The sequence below is a fragment of the Leucoraja erinacea genome, chromosome 7 (assembly GCF_028641065.1).
Source record: "Leucoraja erinacea ecotype New England chromosome 7, Leri_hhj_1, whole genome shotgun sequence".
In the NCBI taxonomy this organism is placed as follows: domain Eukaryota; kingdom Metazoa; phylum Chordata; class Chondrichthyes; order Rajiformes; family Rajidae; genus Leucoraja; species Leucoraja erinaceus.
The window spans coordinates 3618285-3641473 of record NC_073383.1 but is presented as its reverse complement, the minus strand read 5'-3'; the positions used below and the strand labels follow the sequence as shown (position 1 = coordinate 3641473).

Here is a 23189-nt window from a genome sequence, read left to right as displayed (position 1 = left end):
AGGTGAACCTCTGTCGCACCTGGAAAGACTGCTTGGGTCCTTGCATGGAGTCAAGGGGGCAGGTAAAGCGACAAGTGTAGCATTTCTTGCGGTTGCAAGGGAAAGTGCCAGGAGAAGCGGTGGTTCGGGTGGGAAGGGACGAATGGACCAGGGAGTTACGGAAGGAGCGGTCTCTGCGGAAAATGGACAGGAGAGGAAATGGGAAGATGTGGCGAGTGGTGGGGTCACGTTGGAGGTGGCGAAAATGACGGAGGATTATTTGTTGTATGTGACGGCTGGTAGGGTGGAAGGTGAGGGCTAGGGGGACACTGCCCTAGTTGCAAGTGGAGGGATGGGGAGAGAGAGCAGTGTCACGGGGTATAGAAGAAATCCTGGTGAGAGCCTCATCTATGGTAGAAGAGGGGAACCCCCGTTCCCCGTTCCGATGCCCTGGTGTGGAACACCTTATCCTGGGAGCAGATGCGGCATAGACAGAGGAATTGGGAGTAGGGGATGGAGTCCTTACAGGAAGCAGGGTGGGAAGAAGTGTAGTCTAGATAGCCATGAGAGTCAGGATATGATAGGTTAATTGGTTACTGTAAAGTGATCCTATTGGGTAGGCGAGTGGTAGAATCTGGGGGCGGTTGATGGTAATAGGCCGAAGACAACATGATTTTGTGAAGGCGAGATCTGATAAATCTGTTGGAATTCTTTGAGAAAGTAAATAGCAGAATAGACAAAGAAGAATAGACAGTATAGAGTCAGTAGATTGTGTTTATCTGGATTTTCAGTAGGGCTCTTAAAAGGTGCTGCATATGAAGCTGCTAAAGAAGATGAGGGCCAGATGGAGGGAAAATACTAGCATGAATGGTAGAAGGCAAAGAGTGTGAATAAAGGTTTTTTATCTGGTTGGCGCCCGTGCCTAGTGGTGTACTAGCTGGGTCCAGTGTTGCCGCTTCACGTTGTATATCAATGATTTGGATGAGGGAATTGAAGGCTTTGGGGCAGGGTATGCAGATGATATTAAGATAAGTGGAGGGGCATGTAAATAGAAGGAACAGGGAGTATGCAGAAGGACATGGATAGGTTGTGAGAATGGGCAAAAAAGTGGCAGGTGGAAGACAGCATAGCAAAGTGTGCATTCATGCATTTTGGTAGTAGGAATAAAGGCATAGACTATTTTTTAAATGGGCGAGGATTCAGAAATTAGAGGTGCATAGGGACTAGAGTGCGAGTGCAGGACTCCCAAAAGGTTAATTTGCAGGTAGAATCGGCTGTAAGGAAGGGAAATTCAATGTTAGGATTCATTTTGAGAGGACTGGAATATAAAAACAGGGATGTAATGCTGAGGCTTTAGAAGGCCATCGTCAGACGACATTTGGAGTATTGTGAACACTTTTGGGGGCCCGTATCTGAGGAGGAATGTGGTGGCGTTGGAGAGGGTCCAGAGGAGGTTTATGAGAATAATCCCGGGCATGATTGAGTTAACGTGTGATGAGCGTTTGATGACTCTAGACCTGTACTCGCTGGAATTTAGGATGAGGAGGGACCTCATTGAAACTTACCAAATAATGAAAGGCCTGGAGAGAGTGGATGTGAAGAGGATGTTTCAACTAGTGGGTCTAGGACCAGAGATGCACAGCCTCAGAATGACAGGACATACCTTTCGAAAGGAGATGAGGAGGAATTTATTTAGCCAGAGGTCGTGAATGTGGAATACATTGCCACCCCCAGGTGGCTGTTGAGGACAAGTCATTGGGTATTTTTAAAGTGGAGATTGCCAGGTTCTTGATTAGTAAGGGTGTTGAAGTTTACAGGAAGAAGGCTGGAGAATGGTGTTGAGAGGGAAAGATAAATCTGCCATGATTGAATGGCGGTGTAGACTCGATGGCCTAAATATGCTCCTATGACTTATGAACGAATGTGCGGGAGAATAAAATATAAGATTAATGTGCAATTAATGTAAATGAGCTATTGATAGTTTGTGTGGAGCATGGTTGTTACTCTTTTTGGTTCGTTAACACACATTTTCATAAAATTAAGATTAACATCACATCTACACTGTTAGCTTCTCTACATCTTTCTTGCACTTAAACACAAAACTGGTAAAACTCCTTCTTCAGAAACTTGTTTTCACCTTTTGAAAATCACCACATTGTCATCTCTGGTTTCCTTATTAGTACCGCTTTGGTTGTCAAAAGTATTTTATTAAATTTGTCAGATATGCTTTTGCAAAGGTATAACAATTATCTTTAATCAACCTGCTAACTTTCTGAATTAATATTTATGTTATGCCTATTAATCTTAGGCATCCTGGTTTATTGTTATCATTTATTCCCTCTCTCAACTTTTACTCCAAAATTCTTTGAAAGACATTCAGAACTGCTGCTATTTCCCTTTGTATTTCCTTTCATTCAAAAAACTGTTTGAACATCCAGCTCCTCTTGAGAGTATCTAACCAAGTCCTTGACCCAATTTTAGTTTTGATCATGAACATTAATGTTCCTCGTGTTACAGATCTGATTGATGCTGATGACTGGCCACAAAAATTGCAGAGGGGGAAAATGATCCAAATTAATCTGAATGAATATTTAAAAAAAAAACAACTGCAAGTGCTGGAAATCTTAGAAAACCAGGCAGCATCTGTGGAAAGAGAAACAAATTTAACATCTCCGGTCGAAGCCTTTTTTTGACCTACAACATTAACTCTATTTCTCTTTTTAAGTTCACCATAATGATTGGGAGAATTTAATTTAATTTAAAGTGATTAGGATATCAGGTTGTTTAAGAAGGAACTGCAGACGCTGGAAAATCAAAGGTAGACAAAAATGCTGGAGAAACTCAGCGAGTGAGGTAGCATCTATGGAGCGAAGGAAATAGGAGATATCAGGTTGGTCACCCAAAGAACTTAGTGCGTTCAAACAAAGTTTGAAAGTAAAAGTACATGAAATTTCTGGATCCAAACCAGAATGATGCACTACCAATTCAACTTTGTTGGTAAGCCAGATAAGTACATGTGGAAAAGGTGAAGAAATACGTTGGTAGTATGGGGGAAAGTTTTATATGGAGTATTAACATGGACCATGTTAAGGTTTTCGTATGGATAACTTCTGCGCAGCACCTAATTCCAAGCCAACAAGTCATCTGATTCCAAGCCAACAAGCCACCAGTTCAACTTTGTGTGTTCCTAAGCCAGATAAGCACATGTTGAAAAAGATGAAGAAATACGTTGGTAGTTATGGGTCTGCTTGATACTTGATCAGTTTGTATACAGGAAGTAGGGCCATTGGGAATGCCAATTTGTACCAAGGCGAAAAGGAGTTCAGCCCAAGAAAACTGAACAGGAGAATATCTCAAATCAACATTATAAGGCCACTGGCATTATTGTCATTGTCTCAATTTGAGACAACAAAATGAATTTCCCTTACAGGCAGTATCATAAAAAAAAATCACAAAAATAAATAAATAATACATAAATAATAAAACATATTAAAAATAAAATTGAAATTGAATTAAAAAAAAGCACAAACACAGAAGTCCAAGCCAAACAAGGCCACCAGTTGTTTCCGTCCAGTGGTCTTCCGACACCCGCAGTCGCCGCCCCGGGTGGCCCGATGTTCAATTGAAGCTGGAGCAGAACCTGTTGCAGCTCCCAGAGTCCACAGGCTGAGCCGGGCAGTCAGGAATGCTATCAGGTTTGCTTAGTGTTGGGAGTCCGCTTGATAACGATCAGTATTTCCGGGCTAAACGCCGACCCCCTGGCTCGCCAGCCCCGCGAGGGCCATTGTGTCATGGCTGCTGGAATGGTCGATCCAATTTGGACCAAGGTAGGTAGGCCGCTGTGAAAAGGAGTTCAGGAAGCCAAGAAAAAAAAACAGGAGAATATCTCAAAAAAACACTTTTATAAGGCCAAAAAAACAAAAAGATACCGGTGTAGCACGCTGCTGAGAACACCTCTTGAATACAACACATATAATGGAAGAAATGTATGATCACTTTTAACTTGAATGAAACGGATTAATTCATGATAAGATTATGACATTTATGGGTTTCAGGCGTCTTAAGTGCACTATAGTTCCAATTGTACAAATGATAATGCTACTCAAACTGCTATGGTCCTTTAATGTAAGTTGGGTTAAAAGTTTGCATTCATTTCTCTTGGTCGGTAATGGAAAAGAGATATTGTTGGTCAAAGAATTGGCAATCTTGCTCTCAAAATTCTCAAATGAGCATAGATAATCTTAAGGGGATGGACATTGCTGATAAGGCCAGTATTTAATCCACATACTTAAAATGAACTTTGAACAGTACAGCATGTGGTCTTAAGGATACCATATAAACTTCACACAGATACTCAATAAGTAAGGCTTGAACGCTGGATGCTAATGCTGTGAAGAAGCAGCTGGTAGAGGAGTTTGGAGAGAACGCAGCTTTACTAACTGCAACATTTTGTCTGGCTTCAGTGGGGAAAAAAACAGATCCAAATTCATCTTATATTGGCTGTGGTCCATATGAGCTTTGTCTGCTTTAATTATTTTCTCCTAACCCATTTCAAGTTTCTCTTTAAATGCATTGCCTCAATCCCCAGCTCTAACACAGCTTTCATATTCTTATAATTTTCTGTGGTAAAAAAAATCCTTAAACTAAGAAAATTGATAAAGGCTGTACAGATAAACTGGTTTACATGGATGTCATTAAATCTTTTTACTAAGTCCTGTGTAGTAGGCTGGAACAGAAGGTTAAAGCCCAATCAAACTGATAATTTTTGGTTACAGGTAAAAAAACACATTTTAAGGCAGAGATAGTTAGATTCTTGATTAGTGCGGGTGTCAGAGGTTATGGGAAGAAGGCAGGAGAATGGGGTTAGGAGGGAGAGATAGATCAACCATGATTGAATGGCGGAGTAGACTTGCTGGGCCGAATGGCCTAATTACTCCTTTTCCTTGTGACATGACCTTAAAATTAGCTCGGTGCATTAATAATTTTTCAGACAACACAAAGATTGAAGGAGTCGTAGATAGCAAAGAAGGTTGTCTAAGGATAGAGCAGGATGAAGACCAGACCAGTTGGAAAGTTGGGCAGAGTGGTGGCAGATGGAATTTAATCCAGGCGAGAGAGAGGTAATGCATTTTGGGAAACTAACTCTGGCAGGACATGTAGAATAAATAGCAGTGACCTCTTTATCCCTACACAGATGCTCCCTGATCAGCTGAGTTCCAGCAGCATTTAGTGTTTTGCTGTAGTTTCTTTAAAAAAATACTTACCTCCAGACTCGACCTCAAACCTGCATTTCTAATATGAACCTAGCAATAACACGAAGGTTCTTCGGAAGACACAAATTAAGACGCAGTATGAAACTTGATATGTAATTTCAAGGGCTAATACATCTTATCACAAATGAGAATATTAGAGAGATTTTGACCTGCAATAATTACCCTGTTCTTAATCTGGGTTTAGTTTTGTGATGTATGGAAAATGCATTCATTTGCAGAAGATAGTCAATGATATATTTTTTAATTTCTGATGGCTTGTAACTAAACCTATATTTTTACTGTTATTCTGTTGCAGAATCTACATTAAAAAAGTACGGAAATTTCCAGAATACAGGGTTCCCACAGATCCTAAAATTGATAAGAAAGTTATTCGGCAAGAGCAGGAAAAAGCTTTTAATATGCTGAAGAAGAATGGATTTGATCTAGGCGGAGTTGTCAGGTAGGGATGTTCTATGGGTCAAAGAATGGTTCACGATTAATTTGCCCCAATTTGTCATTGAGTACATAGTTGCGACATTTTGCCCTACCTGTAATTAGTCGCCATTTTCTTAAAGCTCCTTCAGTATCGCTGCAAAATGAGACAGGAATGTCTTTTTGAACTCTTGATGAAAATTAGTTTCTCTAGTCAATGACATAATCTTATGGATTCACTTACTGTCAGCATAAAAATGCATTTGTACAAAATTTACACTGATGTACTTTATCACACTGAATTGTGGTGGCACATCTAGGGTTAAGGCACAATGATCTGACTGTTCTTGTCTGGGAAATAAACCGTTTGTGTCTGACTCTGTTAGCAAAATTGTGAGATTTCAGTCAGACTCAAGTGAAGCAATTCTGTACATAGTCACAATGAGTTAATCAATTTAAAATTCCTATCCACAAGCAGAATTTTTTTGATAAGAGTGACTCAGGTCCTCGAGGAGCCAGCGGGAGGGAGCCTCATTATGTTTAACTCATCCCTTCCCACCCAGGTACCTTCCCCTGCAATCACAGGAGATGCAACACCTATACCTCCTCCCTCGATTCTGTCCAAGGACCCCGACATCCTTTCAGGTTAGGCAGAGGTTCACTTGCACCTCCACCAATCTCATCTACGATATCCGTTGTTGAAGGTGTGGTCTCCTATACATCGGCGAGACCAAGCATAGACTGCATGATCGTTTCTGTGAACATCTTCTCTCAGTCTGCCTGGACCTAGATGATCTCCTGGTTGCCAAACATTTCAATTCCCCTTCCCATTCCCACACTGACCTTTCTGTCCTAGGCCTCCTCCGATGTCAGAGTGAGTGACCAAACAGAAATTGGAGGAACAGCATCATATATTTTGCTTGGGCTGCTTACAACCCAGTGGTATGAATATTGACTTCTCTAACTTCAAGTAACCCCCGCATTCCCCACTCCATCCCTCCCCACCCAAGTCGTACCAGTTTCAAAATCGGCCTATTGAGTCTCATTGCCCGTACTCGTTCTCACCTAACAAATAGCTAACAATGGCCTTTCCTCTATTACTGTTCCTTTTTTGCATATTTTTAATTAATTTGTTCTGTATATCTCTTCATCGCGGTCCATATCTCTTGTTTCCCTTTCTCCTGACCCTCAGTCTGAAGAAGGGTCTTGACCCAAACCGCCACCTATTCCTTTTCTCGAAGGACAAAGGACATTTATTGTCACATACACCAATCCGGAACTTACCACACGGTGACCCGGGTAAGGCATCGCCCGCTGCGCGATGGTGCTTCAGCGCTGCACCGCTGCTGAAACTGAGGTTCTGGCCGGTCCCGGCAGGAAATGCCGCTCCAGTCCCGTTGGTAGGCCGCGAGGAAGGGACGAAGATGCGGCTCGGAGGAAAGCCGCATCTCCGACCAGGTCGGCACTGAGAAATACAGTTTTTCCCTTCCCACCCCCCACATAAAAAGACTAGACCTCCAAAACAAAAACTTTTTAACACACTAAAAATAAAAAAAAGGATAAACAGCTGCAGGCAGGGCAGCCATACTCGACTATGCCTCGAACAGAAGAGATGCTATCTGACCCGCTGAGTTACTCCAGCTTTTTGTGCCTATCTTAAGCCTTATTATTCATTTGATTGCCAACTCTTGGTCTTTTGTAGTGTAATTTACTGATTGATTTTCAATTGAGCCAGAACTACTGGAATTGGGAATTCAATTCAAGCACAAGCTGTTTCATTTTGCAGAAGGTGCTAGCAAAATGTACATTTTTCAAAGATTTTATGAAGATTCTGGAACTATAGCAGAAGTTCATAAATATTTTTTGACATTGCTTAAGTTTTCTAATATGCCTTTTTTCTGCCGGTTCTTGTCGAATTGAAATTTGCAGATTGATTATAAAGGCCTTGTAGTAGTTATCTATAGGGCCTGTCTCACTTAGGCTATTTTTTAGGTGATTACAGGCGACTGGACTGTTGCCAGTTGGTAGTCTACTCAGTTGCCCAAAGAGTCGTAGCATCTTTCTGGTCGCTGCTGAATTTTCAACATGTTGCCGGCAGTCACCTATAAATAGCCTAAGTCAGTTAGCCCTTCACTGACAATGCTAAAATGCACATTGGCAGTCCTAAAATAATCTCCTAAAAATCTCCTATAATTAGTTCCAAGAGAGCTTTTGATAAATGTGTACTGTTTTAATTTCTAAAATTTATAAAATTAAAACAGTGGCACAGCGATAGAGCTGCTGCAACACAACACAACGCAGAGGCCCGGATTCAATGCTGGCTATGGGTACTGTCTGTGCAGTTTGTATGTTCTCCCCGTGACCTCTGTGGGTTTTCTCTGAGATCTTCGGTTTCCTCACACACTCCAAAGACGTACAGGTTTGTAGGTTAATTGGCTTAGTTTAAATGTGAATTGTCCCTAGTGCGTGTAGATAGTGTTAGGATGGCAGATCTGTGTGGACTTGGTGGGCCAAAGGGCTTGTTTCCGCTCTGTATCTCTAAAGTAAACTAAACTAATAAATGCTGACTTTCAAGTCCTGAAAAGTGAAGAATAATGGTAATGGTTACATGAAAAGTTGATTCCAAAGTAGTTGCAGATAGGTTCTAGATTACATAAAACATCGAACAAAACAGCACAAGAACAGGCCCTTCGACCCACAATTTATTTGCCGAACATGAAACCAAGACCAACTCTTATCTGCCTGGAAACAATCCATAGTCTCCATTCTACATATCCATAGTCTCTCTCTTAAATGTTACTATTGCATCTGCCACAACCACCACCCCCCGTAGCTAATTCCAGGCATCACCACCCTTTGTGTAAAACAAAATGTCCCAGTCATCTCCTTTAAACTTTACCCCTCTCAACTTAAAGCTATGCCCTCCAGTATTTGATTCTTCCATCCTAGGAAAAAGATTTTGATTGTCTATATCTATGCCTCATAATTTTATATAATTCTATGAGGTCACCGCATGGACTCCAATGTTCCAGAGAAAACAATCCAAGTCTGTCCAACCTCTCCCTATAGCTAATACAGTGCATTTGGAAAGTATTCTGACCCCTTCACTTTTTCCACATTTTGTTACGTTATAGTCTTATTTTAAAATTGATTAAAATCTTTTTTTTGTATCATCAATCTACACACAATACCCCAGAATGAAGAAACCGAAAACAGGTGTTTAGAAATGTTTGCAAATTAATTAAGAAGAAATAACTGAAATATCACATTTACATAAGTATTCAGACCCTTTGCCATGACACTCAAAATTGAGTTTGGGTTCATCCAGTTTCCATGGATTATTCTTGAGATGTTTCTACAAGATTGGAGTCCACCTGTGGTAAATTAAATTGATTGGACATGATTTGGAAAGGCACACACCTGTCTATATAAGGTCCCACAGTTGACAGTGCATGTCAGAGCAAAAACCGAGCCATGAAGATGAAGGAATTGTCCGTGGACCTCCGAGACAGGATTGTGTCGAGAAAGGTATAAAACAATGTCTGCAGCTTTGCAGGTCCCAAAGAGCACAGTGGACTCCGTCATTCTTAAATGGAAGAACTTTGGAACCACCAGGATTCTTCACCGTCCAGAAACACTACTATATCTGCAGCACTCCACCAATCAGGCCTTTATGGTGGAGTGGCCAGACAGAAGCCACTCCTCAGTAAAAGGCATATGACAGCCCGCTTGGAGTTTGCCAAAAGGCATGAGAAACAAGATTCTCTGGTCTGATGAAACCAAGATTAAACTCTTTGGCCTGAATGTCAAGCGTCACGTCTGGAGGAAACCAGGCACCGCTCATCACCTGGCCAATACCATACCATACCTACGGTGAAGCATGGTGGTGGCAGCATCGTGCTGTGGGGATGTTTTTCAGTGGCAGGAACTGGGAGACTATTCAGGATCGAGGGAAAGATGAACGGAGCAAAGTACAGAGGGATCCTTGATGAAAACCTGCTCCAGAGCGTTCTGGACCTCAGACTGGGGCGGAGATTCACATTCCAAAAGGACAACGACCTAAGCACACAACCAAGATAACGCAGGAGCGAATTTGTGACAAGACTGAATGTCCTTGAGTGGCCCAGCAAGAGCCCGGACTTGAACCCGATCGAACATCTCTGGAGGGACCTGAAAATAGCTGTGCATCGACGCTCCCCATCCAACCTGACAGAGCTTGAGAGGATCTGCAGAGAAGAAATGAAATTACCCAAATACAGGTGTGCCAAGTTTGTAGCGTCATACCCAAGAAGACTTGAGGCTATAATCGCTCCCGAAGGTGCCTCAACAGAACATAGGGTCTGAATACTAATGTAAATGATATATCAATTATTTCTTTTTAAGTACTTTGCAAAAAATTCTTAACACCTGTTTTCACTTTTTTATTATGGGATATTGTGTGTAGATTGATGATTAAAAAAATGATTTAATCCAAGTTACAATGCTGTAATGTAACAAAATGTGGAAAATGTGAAGGGGTCTGAATACTTTCTGAATGGACTGTACCTCCTAATCCAGGCATAATGTTGGTAAACCTTCACTGCTCCCTTTGCAAAGCCTCTACATCCTTCCTATATTGGAGCAACCACGACTGCACACCATGCTCCAAATGTGACCTAAACAATCCTGTAAAGCTGCAGTATGACTTCAAGACTCTTATGCTCAAGGCCCTAAACTATGAAAGCAAGCATACCATATGCTTTCTTTATTACTTTCTTTCAAAGGAAGAAACTGACACACTTAAACTGACAATTTTAATAGGGCAGGGTTCTGTAATGAGACATTCCAAAATATATATTATCAGATACTAATATTTTCATCATATATGAACGTGTAAATACAAAAGTTATTGACACCTTAGTTAACATTTCGAACAAAAATTGACTAACTGGAAGAACGTAATGAAGAGCTGGAGGGGTTCCATCCCCCGATCAGCCATTCAGTGAGATCGTATCTGATCTTTTCCCTTAATATAAGTTTTCTGTACTAATCCGATTTATTGATTCCTTAATAATCAAAGTTTTCCTTAGTCACCTTTACTAAATTTATTTAATTATCTTATTTCTCCAAAAATCGATATTATAAACTGAATGTAAAATCCACAGCTGAAGGTGGGATTTTAACTCTTCTCCATAGAGTTCAAAATCCAAAAGCCTGCACAGTTATTTATCAGCTGTTCTACCAACATGAATGAATGAAACTTTATTATCACATGTGACATGTCATAGTGAGAATCTTTGTTCAGCATACACAAGGTATGCAAAGAGTCGCTACATATAGAGCACCGACAAAGTAACAAAGTATTCCATTTAGTCCCTAATGGTCCCTCTTTATTTTTTGCGGCCCACCCACAATGGGTCCCCTTTTGTTCCCAGCAGCGTGTCTGACCTCCGGCATCCTCTGCCAACCCCACCCTCGACCGCTGCGCACGTGATCTCGACTGCCCCGCCCGTGACCTCGGCTGCCATGCCCTAGACCTCGACCGCTGTTGCCCTAATACATCTAATACCCTCTGAAAATTTCTACACGCTTTTTAAAATATGCAACTCAATATGGGAGATAATACTCCAGCTTGGCCTAAGCTAGTACATTTAGCAAATCTTCTTGAGGTTTGCATATCATTCCTGTATTTATAAAAAATATTTGACAAACATCATTGCACCATTCTCTCATGTTAGATATCAATCTATTCTAGTTCGGAATCATGGCCCAACTTTTTTTACTTTTTGTTTGTATTCCTTATATTTAGCTTCATTTTCATTATTATTATTATTATTGTTTATTATTATTATTATTGTTGTTGTTGTTATTTAACTTCCCCCCCCCTTCTGTCGTGGGATAGACTGACTCCATTCTATCCCCCCCCCCCCCCCCCGCTTTGTCCAGCTTCCTTTCCTAAAAGTATCTTTTGACTACTAGTATGCCATTTTCTTTTTAAAGGCAATATATTTGTCAATTATACTTCTTCCTTTCTGTTAATTCTTTAGGTAACCTGGACCTTACTGTAGTGTGATCACTCTCTTCCAGATGCTCCTTTATTGTGGCATTCTCAGTTGACCATTTTTTTAAATCTTGCCGAAGGGACTATATGAAGTAATAATTTAGGTAACGAATACTCTCCAAAGCACACTTCACAACCTCCCCCTCCCCCCAAAATAGTTGCCGATGAATTCAACATTGGCCCATCATGGGTTTTTATTATTACTAATTACATTATTAAATACATGGTATTTTTCTTAGAAATCTGTTCCCTATCTCCTTCCTGCTAGTTGGTGACCTTATGCCAGCCACTGTAACATCTCCATTGTTTCTTAATTACAATTGATTTGATTGTGCCTCAACCTTTCTTTCTAGTTATACTTGTCAACACTCTCCTTTTCCCTGCTCATCTTTATTTGCTTAACAATTTAACTTTTTTTTGTGAACTGTCTTCCACGACACACAATTGCCATGCTGTTGTTGCAAATTTGGTTTCCACCCTCATAAGTGTGCTTCACACACACTCCAGATTTTATAAATATCCTATCTTTATTTCCCATGGTTGTAATAATTTTGTCATGTTTCTAATTGTCTGCCTATCCCAATTATCACTGTACTTCAGTTCTCCTTGTAGCACTAGAGTCATAGAGTGATACAGTGTGGAAACAGGCCCTTTGGCCCAACACGCCATCACCGGCCAACATTGTCCCAGCTACAATAGTCCCACTTGCCTGCGCTTGGTCCATATCCCTCCAAACCTGTCCTATCCATGTTCCTGTCTAACTTTCTTAAACAATGGGATAGTCCCAGCCTCAACTACCTCCTCTGGCAGCATGTTCCATACACCCACCACCCTCTGTGTGGAAAAAGTTACCCCTTGGATTCCTATTAAATCTTTTCCCCTTCACATTGAACTTGTGTCCTCTGGTCCTTGATTTCCCTACTCTGGGCAAAAGACTCTGTGCATCTACCTGATCTATTCCTCTCATGATTTTGTATACCTTTATAAGATCACCCCTCATCCTCCTGTGCTCCATGGAATAGAGACCAAGCCTACTCAATCTCTCCCTATAGCTCACACCCTCTAGTCCTGGCAACATCCTCGTAAATCTTCTGTGAACCCTTTCAAGCTTGACAACATCTTTCCTATAACATGGTGCTCAGAACTGAATACAATATTCTAAATGCGGTCTCACCAACGTCTTATACAACTGCAACATGGCCTCCCAACTTCTATACTCAATACTCTGACTGATGAAGGCCACAGTGCCAAAAGCCTTTTTGACCACCTTATCTACCTGCGACTCGACCTTCGAAGAACCATGAACCTGTATACCTAGATCCCCCTGCTCTACAACACTACCCAGAGGCCTACTATTTAGTGGTCCTGCCCTTATTCGGCGTCCCAAAATGCAACACCTCACACTCCTCTGTATTAAATTCCATCAACCATTTCTCCGCCCACCTGGCCAATTGATCCAGATCCTGCTGCAATCGTTCACAACCATCTTCACTATCTGCAAAACCACTCACTTTTGTATCATCAGCAAACTTGCTAATCTTGCCCTGTATGTTCTCATTCAAATCATTGATGTAGATGACAAACAGTAACGGGCCCAGCACCGAACCCTGAGGCACACCACTAGTCACAGGCCTCCAGTCTGAGAAGCAATCTTCCACCATTACCCTCTGCTTCCTTCCATAGAGTCAAGTTACTATCCATTCAGTTATCTCTTCTTGGATTCCATATGATCTAACTTTCCAGAGCAACCGACCATGTAGAACCTTGTCGAACGCCTTACTGAAGTCCATGTATACAACATGTACAGCTCTGCCCTCATCAACCTTTTTGGTCACGTCTTCAAAAAAATGAATCAGATTTGTGAGACACGACCTCCCACGTACAAAACCATGCTGACTATCCCATATCAGCCCTACCATCCAAATGCCTGTATCAGAGCTGCCAAGTAGTACGTATTTTCCGTAATTTTGTATGGAAATGCGATAAGAATACAGATGTATGGATTTTCTTTGTAAAATACGGATTTTTTTTTAAATCGGCCCGACTCTCTGTTTCATCTTACTGCTTAAAAAATGCAAGGTTATAAAAAGACATACAGTAACTCTAAAAATTATAGCAGATTAAATCTATTAGTATTTTCATTTTCAAGATCTGGATGATTATTTTTGTAAGCTTTGATCTACCTGTCCCGCTACAGGTTTACACAGCGCTGTCAGTTTAGCGAGTGGTAACTTAAACAAACAGCACTATTGGTTCTAATTATAGCGCTATCAGCTGGAGCGCTAGCCTTTATACATAGCGCTATGGGCTTAACACATAGCGCTATGGCCACAGCGCTGTGGGTCGCAGACTGTTCGAGGAGGGAAAAGGAGAGAGGGAGGGAGGGAATAAGAGAGGGAGGGAGAAAAAAAGGAAGGAGGGAGGGAGGGAAAGGGGAGAGAGAGGGAGGGAGGGAGGGAAAGAGAGGAAGGCGAGAGCGAGAGAGGGAGGCTTCCAAAATGGCTTCTACATAATCATCTGGTGCTAAAAGCAGGAAGCAGCCGTTCAAACAGCAGTGTACAAAGAGATGGAAGGAGCGTAGAAGATATGTCAATTGGTAGCAAAGTTGTGCATTCTTGTACTCTAACATGGGTATAACCGCACATTAAAAAAAAACTTTTTTTTCAGCAAAATGGCACCGTGTAAAAATACTGATTTCGTCAGCAAAATACTGATTTTATTGTTTTATTTTTGGGCAGTCCACATTAAAAATATGAATTTCTGGCTGGAAGAAATGGATCAGCAACCAGATTGGTTGAGGATGGAAAAGGAAGACTGTTTACCTTTTGAAATTGGTTAGATTATATTTGCTCCCACAAAACTGTACAAAAAAACCTATAGGGAAAACCCTATAATACATAGTGGAATACGAATTTGGAAACAATTTTAAAAAAAGCTTTAAAATTGGATAATATACCACTATGTCTTCCCATTGTATTCCTCCTTTATTCAAACCATCCATATTGGATAAAGGTTTCACACAATGAAAAAATTACAGAATTAAAAAGATTGGACATCTTTATAGGAAAGGCATTTTTCTTTCATTTCAAGAGTTACAACAGATTTATGGACTGCACTCAAATAATTTCTTCAGATATCTACAAATTAGAGATTATGTTAAATCTAATACACAAGTTTATAGGACTAGGGAACCAGAAATTCTTGATGAATGTTTGAATAAGCATCCTAACACTGAAAAATTAATAGCTTATATTTATAACACCCTCTTAGACAACGAGGTACCATCGATGGAATTATATAGATACACATGGGAAAATGAATTAGGTCAACCTATAACGAAAGATATTTGGGACGAAAGTTTACACCATATACATCAATGCTCGTTAAATGCCAGACATGCCTTAATACAATTTAAAGTCTTACACAGATTACATTACTCCAAAATAAAACTAAATGTAATCTTCCCACATATTTCTCCTATTTGTGATAAATGTCTGCACCTAGAGGCCCATTTAACATATACTTTTGCAAATTGTACAAAAATTAAACATTTCTGGACTGATATTTTTGGAATAATTTCTGAAGTTAATACTAAATTGGATCCAGACTCAAAATTAATGATACTTAGAATATCAGAACAAAGTTTAACACTCACAACAAGCCAAATAAACTTCAACTACAGTATAATAACTGGGAAAAAATTAATATTAAAATTTTGGAAAGGCCCTATAACCCCCACAATTAAAATGTGGATTGTGGAAATGTCGGAGACCTTACAACTAGAAAGAATTAGACTTGTCTTAATGGACAAACAAGAACTTTTTGTTAAAATATGGGCTCCATTCATTAACTATTTGAAGGGATAGATTGGCCCGGCACGAAAACCCAATTTAAGCTTGAACTCCGGATTAGATGAAAAGTTATACAGGTGCACAACCTTTTATCCGAAAGCCTTGGGACCAGACACTTGTCGGATTTCGGACATTTTCGGATTTCAGAATGGAAGATTTTTAGCGTAGATTAGGTAGGTAGCGCGGGCGGCTTGAAAAGTCTGGAGCAGCTGCCTCCTCCCCGGAGACCGGGAGAATCATTGCATAAATGTTAGTCAGTTAGTTTGGAGGGATTTTATGTGGTGGTGGTGGAGTAGGGTGAAGGGGGAAACTTTAATTCTTAGTCCCCTACCTGGTCGGCGACTCCCAACCTCGCGGAGCTGGGGGCTCCGTCCGGCCGCGGGCGGCGCCGGTTGTAGCTCCGACCCCTGCAACTCTACCCCTGGCTGCGAGGCGCTCCAAATCCAGCGCGGCCCGCGGCCGGACGCCCCAGCTCCAGGAATGTCGGGAGTCGGCGGCGTCGCAGCGCTGGGATACCAGCGGGGAGCGGGCAATGCCTTACCGGGTCGCCGTGCGGCAAGCTCCGGAGCGCTGTGGCCGCCGACCCAACATTCGCGGAGCGTCGCTGGATTTGGAGCCGCGCAGCTGGGGGCTCCGTCCGGCCGCGGACGGCGCCGGTTGGAGCTCCGACCCCGGCAACTCTACCCCTGGCTGCGCGGCTCCAAATCCAGCAACGCTCCGCAAATGTTGGGAGTCGGCGGCCACAGCGCTCCGGAGCTTGCCGCACGGCGACCCGGTAAGGCATTGCCCGCTCCCCGCTGGTATCCCAGTGCTGCGACGCCGCCGACTCCCGACATTCGCGGAGCTGGGGCGTCCGGCCGCGGGCCGCGCTGGATTTGGAGCGCCTCGCAGCCAGGGGTAGAGTTGCCGGGGTCGGAGCTACAACCGGCGCCGCCCGCAGCCCCACCGGCCACAGCGCTGCGGAGCTTACTGCATGGCGACCCGGTAAGGCATTGACCGCTCCCCGCCTCTCCGACCAGGTAGGGGACTAAGAATTAAAGTTTACCCCTTCACCCCCCCCCTTCACATAAAAAGCCCTCCAAACTAACTGACTAACATTTAAGCAATGATTTACAGATGTTTAAGCGTCTCCCGGTCTCCGGGGAGGAGGCAGCCGCTACAGTAGTACAGACCTGGGTTGACCGTGGGTCGTTTTGGGTCAAGTTTGGCGCCAAACGCGAGCTTTGGTGCGCAGACGACATCTGGAAAAAATGGCCGGTTTTCGGAGCTTTTCGGTTTCCGGAACTCCGGATAAAAGGTTGTGCACCTGTACTTTATAATCTACGAACCTATCTCCAATGACGTGTATTATATGTAATTCATTCCACCTTTTTTCTTTTTTGATATTTATGATTATTTTTTTCTCTTTCTCTTTCTATCTATATAAAATAACACTAGAAGCAGAATTAATCGACAATTGAAAATTTTAATAATGTATGATTGATGTATATGAAAAGTGTTTTTACTATAATATGTAACTATACTTTACCATAATATGTTTGCTTCTAATAAAAATATTTAAAAAAACCCCAAAAAAAAAACAACTAATTTTCAGGTACGTATACTGAAATGCTCTGACAAAACTTGGCAGCTCTGCTGTATATCCTATCCCTCAGAATACTCTCCAGTAACTTACCAACTACAGATGTTAAGCTCACCAGCCTATAGTTCGCAGCATTTTCCCTGCAGCCCTTCTTGAAAAGAAGTACATAATTTGCAACCCTCCAGTCTTCCGACACTTCTCCTGTATTTAAGGACGACTTGTAAATTTCAACCATGGCTCCCGCAATTTTCGCTCTAGTTTCCCACTATAGCCTCTTATTTAGTTTGTTTAAACTCAGACCCACTAGACTTGTTAATCTACACTTGTTGACCTGCTTGTTGATCTAGGTTCCATTTCTATCCAGGTGCAACCTGTGAATCTTGAACTGGTTCCTTCTACCTTAAAACTAACCCCAATCATGAGGAATCTGAACCTTCTTCTCCTTTACTATCACTCTAACCATTCATTGAAGCACATTTTCTTATTTCCACTCTTACTGAACATGGCCCTGACCTGACCCTGAGCAGATATTACTAATTTAAAATGAGCACCTTTCATTTCTAGCCACATACATTTCTTGCAAGATTTTTAGTATTTTAATTTTCTAAAAATGATGATCATCTACAAATGTCAGGAGGAACTCAGCGGGTGAGGCAGCTTCTACAGAGTGAAGGAATAGGTGATGTTTCGGGTGAGACCCTTCTTCAGACCCTCACCCCCTGAGTTTCTCCAGCATTTTTATCTACCTTCAATTTTTCCAGCATCTGCAGTTCCTGCTTAAACATCTACAAATGCCAATTAATTTTACCTGCATGACTATAACCGGATATAACAATGTAAGCTATTGATTTTCTCACACGGGATTCATTGGTCTGAGATTTTTGCTTGAGGTATTTTCATGTTTGTCATAGGTGGTATGTACAGTTACCTACACCGCAGGCTCATCAATATCATGATCAAGATGGCACCTATTTACCACCACCTCCATTGCCACCCCCCCCAATATTTGTCTCTATTGAAGAGGAGGATGTTGGTATGATGGATGAAAATGGGATCCTTCCTTCTCGTCTGCACCCACGGGTCACTGATAAGATTCGAGAACTGGTTGCTCAGGGAATTGACCAGGTCTACATGGTCCGGAAGCAGCTCAGGTACAACTTTAGTTAAGTTAAATGTTGGGGATGCTGGAAATGGTAAACATTTGAGTATGATGAGAAAAAATGGCGTCTTTGGAAAGAGAGGGGGAGGTAAGCAGAGGTACCATTTCAGGTCAAACCTTTTGCTTGGAGCTATTTATAGTTCCGATGAAATATCATTGAGTTGAAACAGGAAATCTGTTTCACATTCCATAAATGCTACCTGACATGAATATTCTTTTGCATTTTCCATATTTTGTCTAACAAACAGCTTTGTTTGTCAATAAGATATCCAAGTATAAAATGTACTCACAGAGCAACTCAATAATTTAGAATCATTTGTTGGGGCTATATGTGAAGAGTCGTAAATGGCCATTTCCCCTTGTTTGTAATGTACACAAATATGTGAAGTCAGTTTACTAATTTCTGCACCATGTTTTCATTGGCTGGAATATGACAGAGTGCCAATCTGGTTTCTAAAGGTGGAAGGTAAAAATCATTAATGGTGTTGAAATTTATTCAATGGATACTTTTGCTTTTCTTCAGCATTTTTAAATCTTGTTTTAAGTGACCCAGTTTTCATTGGATCTGTCTGTACAAAATTGAATTGACTTTGCATCTTAAAGTGAACAGTATCAACAAGATTAACTCTTAAAAAGCAGATTTGTAATCAAAATCCTTTTAGGTTTTTTGAGTTTTTGAGTGTAAGCAACGTTTTAGTACCTTCCCTGGTTAAATGTGAGCCAAATTGCAAGTTTGACAATGAGGAATTGGAAATGTCCGAGGATAGTTGGAGTGTCACCAAAGAGGTAGATAGTAGTTCAGCACTGCTCTCTGGTTGTGGTAGGATGATACAGTTGCCTGATAACAGATGGACTATCCTTGATCAGACTTTGCTGGCTTTACCTTGCATTATACATAATTTCCTTGTCATGCACCAAAAAAAACATAAATGGCTTGATTGCAATCATGTCTTTCTGCTGACTGGATAGCACGCAACAAAACCTTTTCACTATACCTCGATACACGTGACGATAAACTAAACTGGAATGTGGATGTAGATGCTTGGTGTTAATGATAAAGTGAATATTAATGATCAAGCCATTTTGGTATTGGTATTCATTTATTATTGTCACATGTACTGAGAGACAATGAAAAACATTGTTTTGCGTGCTATCCTGGCAAATCATACCATACCATACATGAGTGCAACAGGTAATACATAAGAGAGTGTAAACAGAGTGCAGAATACACTGTCACAGAGAGAAAGTGCTCAGAGAGGGTGGTGCCATACAATGGCAGCCTCGCCAACAGTCTGTCTCACCCTTTTCTTCTTTTGCTGTCTTTAGTCTGTTGTTAAATGTATGTTTTAGTGTATCTTTAGTTTTGTATTATGTTGGGGGAATTTTTTTAAATCTCTTTCCTCGACGGAGATGCAATTTTTCCATATCGTGTCCGATCTGGTGGCTTCTTGCTGGGGATCGACTTCGGGAGCTCCAACCTCGGGAGTATGCGGACTTAACATTGGGGTCCCTTGGCTAGGGACCGACTTTGGGAGCTTCAGCTGCAGGAGCTTCGATGCCTTGATCGCGGGAACTTCGATCACCGGCTGCAGGAGCTTCGATCGCCCCGACTGCAGATGCTTCGACTGTCCCTTCCATGGGAGAATAAGGAGGAAAGAAGATATTACTTCATTGCCTTCCATCATAGTTAGGAATGTGGGGGAGCCGCTGTGGTGGATGTTTATGTTAACTTTTACGTAGCTGTGTGTCTTGTTGCTTTTTTGGTATGACTGTATGGCAAATTAAATTCCTTGCATGTTTTTTCATATTTGGTTAATAAATTAATTACAATACAATTACAATAACCAAAGTGCAAGGGCTACATCTTGGGAGATTGGGATTACATCCTTCACAGATGAGAGGTCCATTTAAGAATCTGATAAAAGCAGGGATTTCCATCTTATTTCCTCAAGACCATTTTTATTTGTAATCCACAAATTTAAAAAAGTTTACAATTAGGAAGCAGCCAGGCAGGTCTAATTTGGACCATTTGTTTATTGATTTTGGTATTATTCCTCTTTTAAATTGTAACATTCATTTTTAGGTGACTTTTGAACCAATTTGAGAGTTCTGTTTTGCTAGGATTATGTCAGGGAGGTCAAGCTGGTGTGTTTGATTTGCTTTGGATCTGACTGCATGCAACAGAGGCCACTATTGAATTGTTTCATTATCTAAATTTCGATCCACTAATTTATTTCTTCTTGAAGTGTGATGTGCTAAGCTGTAATTGATGATCTGTTTATCTTTGTGCAGGAAGTTTGTGGAAAGGGAACTATTTAAACCTGACGATGTTCCTGAGAGACATAATCTTTCCTTCTTTCCGACTGTTAACGACATCAAAAATCACATCCACGAAGCACAGTTAGCACAGCAGAGAGGAGAGCTGGAGTACACAACTGGATCAATGACAGCTGCAGTAAGATCCGTTTGATCAAGTGAAAATAACATATTAAGCTGAGGAATGGAATATCCTTGCTAATTGTGTTCAACCTTCTCCTATGAATAGTAATTGCCATTGTTCTCAGAGTGGCATCTGTGATTTACTTTACATGGACATTTGCCCAATTATTTTGTTTTGGCCACCAGAGAAAGATTTACCAATAGTTACTAGCTTTTGTCAATTAGTTTTATTTTTTCATTTCTTTCTGAGTTTTTTCCAGCAAACTATTTTCTAATTCGTCCATATTTTGTGTTTAAAAAAAAAAGTTTAAATGATGCCATTTACGATTGGCTATTCAACTCTTGAATCGGTCTGACTGTGAACAACTCTAGTTTTGATTCAGGGCTTGTCTGTGGGATCAGCAATAATTGAGCAAGTGCTTTCCATTAGCAATAATCCACAAGATTTACCCTCCATTGTCATTTTTAAGCTTGTGTCCTCAGAATCATTCTAATCTAGATGATTGCAGCAGCTCAAATGGAAAACTGCCCTCATGTGATGCTGAATTATTTCCTCGCAGTCAAAGATAAACTTAGTTAAGCACTTATTGTTGGCAACCATGAGAAAGAATAATTTAAAAAAAAAAATTCTAGCTTGGGCTCTACACAAGTTCAACCATCTTCACTTGGCATGACACTATTTGACTAAATCTGTAAACAATATCCACATTTACAATTTACACATACACCATGTCAATTCACCTATATACCTGTATGTCTTTGGAGTGTGTGAGGAAACCAAAGATCTCGGAGAATACCCGCGGGGAGAATGTACAAATTCCGTACAGACAGCACCCGTGATCGGGATCGAACCTGGGTCTCCGGGGCGGCAAGTGCCGTAAGGCAGCAACTCTACCACTCTGCGCCACCGTGCAGTTAGAATGAAGGGCGTGACTGACAGTAGGGAACTTTGGATGACGAGAGATATTGAAGCTATGATTGGGGAAAAGAAGCAGGAATTTGACAGATACACGCGGTTGGCATCCAGCGAAAACCTTGAAGAGCAAGTGAGGTGTAGGACTACACTTACAAGGGAAATCAGGAGAGGGGAAAGAGGGCATGAGAGAGCTTTGGCAGATAATGTGAAGAGGAATCCAAAGAGATTCTATGTATATTAAGTGCAAAGGAGTAGCTAGGGAGGAAATAGGGCTTTACGATCAGCAGGGTTGGCCACGTGAGGAACACTGCCCTAAATTAATATTTCAAATCTGTATATATCGTGGAGAAAGTCATGGATGCTAGGGAACTTGGGGAAGTTAATAGTGATGTCTTGCAGAGAGTTTACAATAAAGGAGGTGCTGGAGGTCTTAAACCATATCAAGGTAGATATATCTCTGGTACATGATGAAGTCTATCCTCAGGCATTGTGGGAAGGGAAGGAAGAAATTGCGTGACCCGGCAGAGATATTTATATAATCGATAGCCACGGGTGAGCTAGCGGAACAATGAAGTTGTGCCTTTATTTAAGAAAAGCCAGGGAATTAACAGATTAGCGAGTCTGACATCAATGGTGGGTAAGTTAATAGAGAAGATTCCGTCAGACAGGACCTACATATATTTGGAAATTCAAGGACTGATTGAGGATAGTCAACATTGCTTGGTTCATGGCAAATTATATCTTATGAATGTGAGTTATTTGAAGAGGTGACCAAGAAGATTGATGAAGGCAGGACAATTATGTTGTTTACATGGACTTCAGCAAGGCCTTCCAATCACCTTTGATTCAGTCTATCTTGCACAAGACTAGTTTTATTTCAGTTGGAAAATAAAAACACTTCACAACAAAAGTCTATAAATATTGACAGACTTTCGGTGGGGGCACAGACACGAAAATAGGTCAGTGCCTTTTCTGTTTACTGCATGAAATAATGCAGCCCGTATTAACAATGTTTTAAGGTCACATAGTCATAGAGCTATACAGTGTGGAAACAGGCCCTTTGGCCCAATTTGTTCTTGCTGGCCAAATTGCCTAACCAAGCTATTCCCACTGGTGTCAGCCTCGTCTAATCTATCCAAATTTGTCCTATCCATGTACCTGCCCAAGTGTCTTTTAAATGTAGTAATTGTATATCTGCCATTTCCTCTGGCAGTTTGTTCCAAATATGTGCCAGCTACTGTGTGAAAATAATGTGTGAATTTCTCCCAGATCCCTTATAAATATTTCTCCTTTCACTATAAATCTTCGTAGAGCAGGGCAACAAGAATTGTACACAGTACTCCAAATGTAGGCTTACCAGCATGTTGTTCAGCTGTAACATGATGTTCCAACTCCTGTACTCAACAACCTGACCGGGGCTTTCATGCTAAATGCCTTCTTCACCATCCTGCTAACCTGTGTTGGCACCTTCAAGGAACTATCACCCTGTACCTCTGTGTCTCTCTGCCCTACAACACTTCCCAGGGCTCTGCCAATTTA

The 23189-nt window shown here is 41.3% G+C and overlaps 1 protein-coding gene across 1 annotated transcript in view; it reads left to right on the top strand.

The window, feature by feature from the left end:
• Positions 1–23189, top strand: part of carf (calcium responsive transcription factor) — a 76156-nt gene that overhangs the window by 30270 nt on the left and 22697 nt on the right. Inside the window, exons 10-13 of the mRNA XM_055637664.1 lie at positions 3261–3357; positions 5538–5691; positions 18048–18287; positions 20588–20750. Of these exons, the coding sequence (XP_055493639.1) occupies positions 3261–3357; positions 5538–5691; positions 18048–18287; positions 20588–20750 (654 nt within the window). The remainder of the gene's footprint in view (positions 1–3260; positions 3358–5537; positions 5692–18047; positions 18288–20587; positions 20751–23189) is intronic.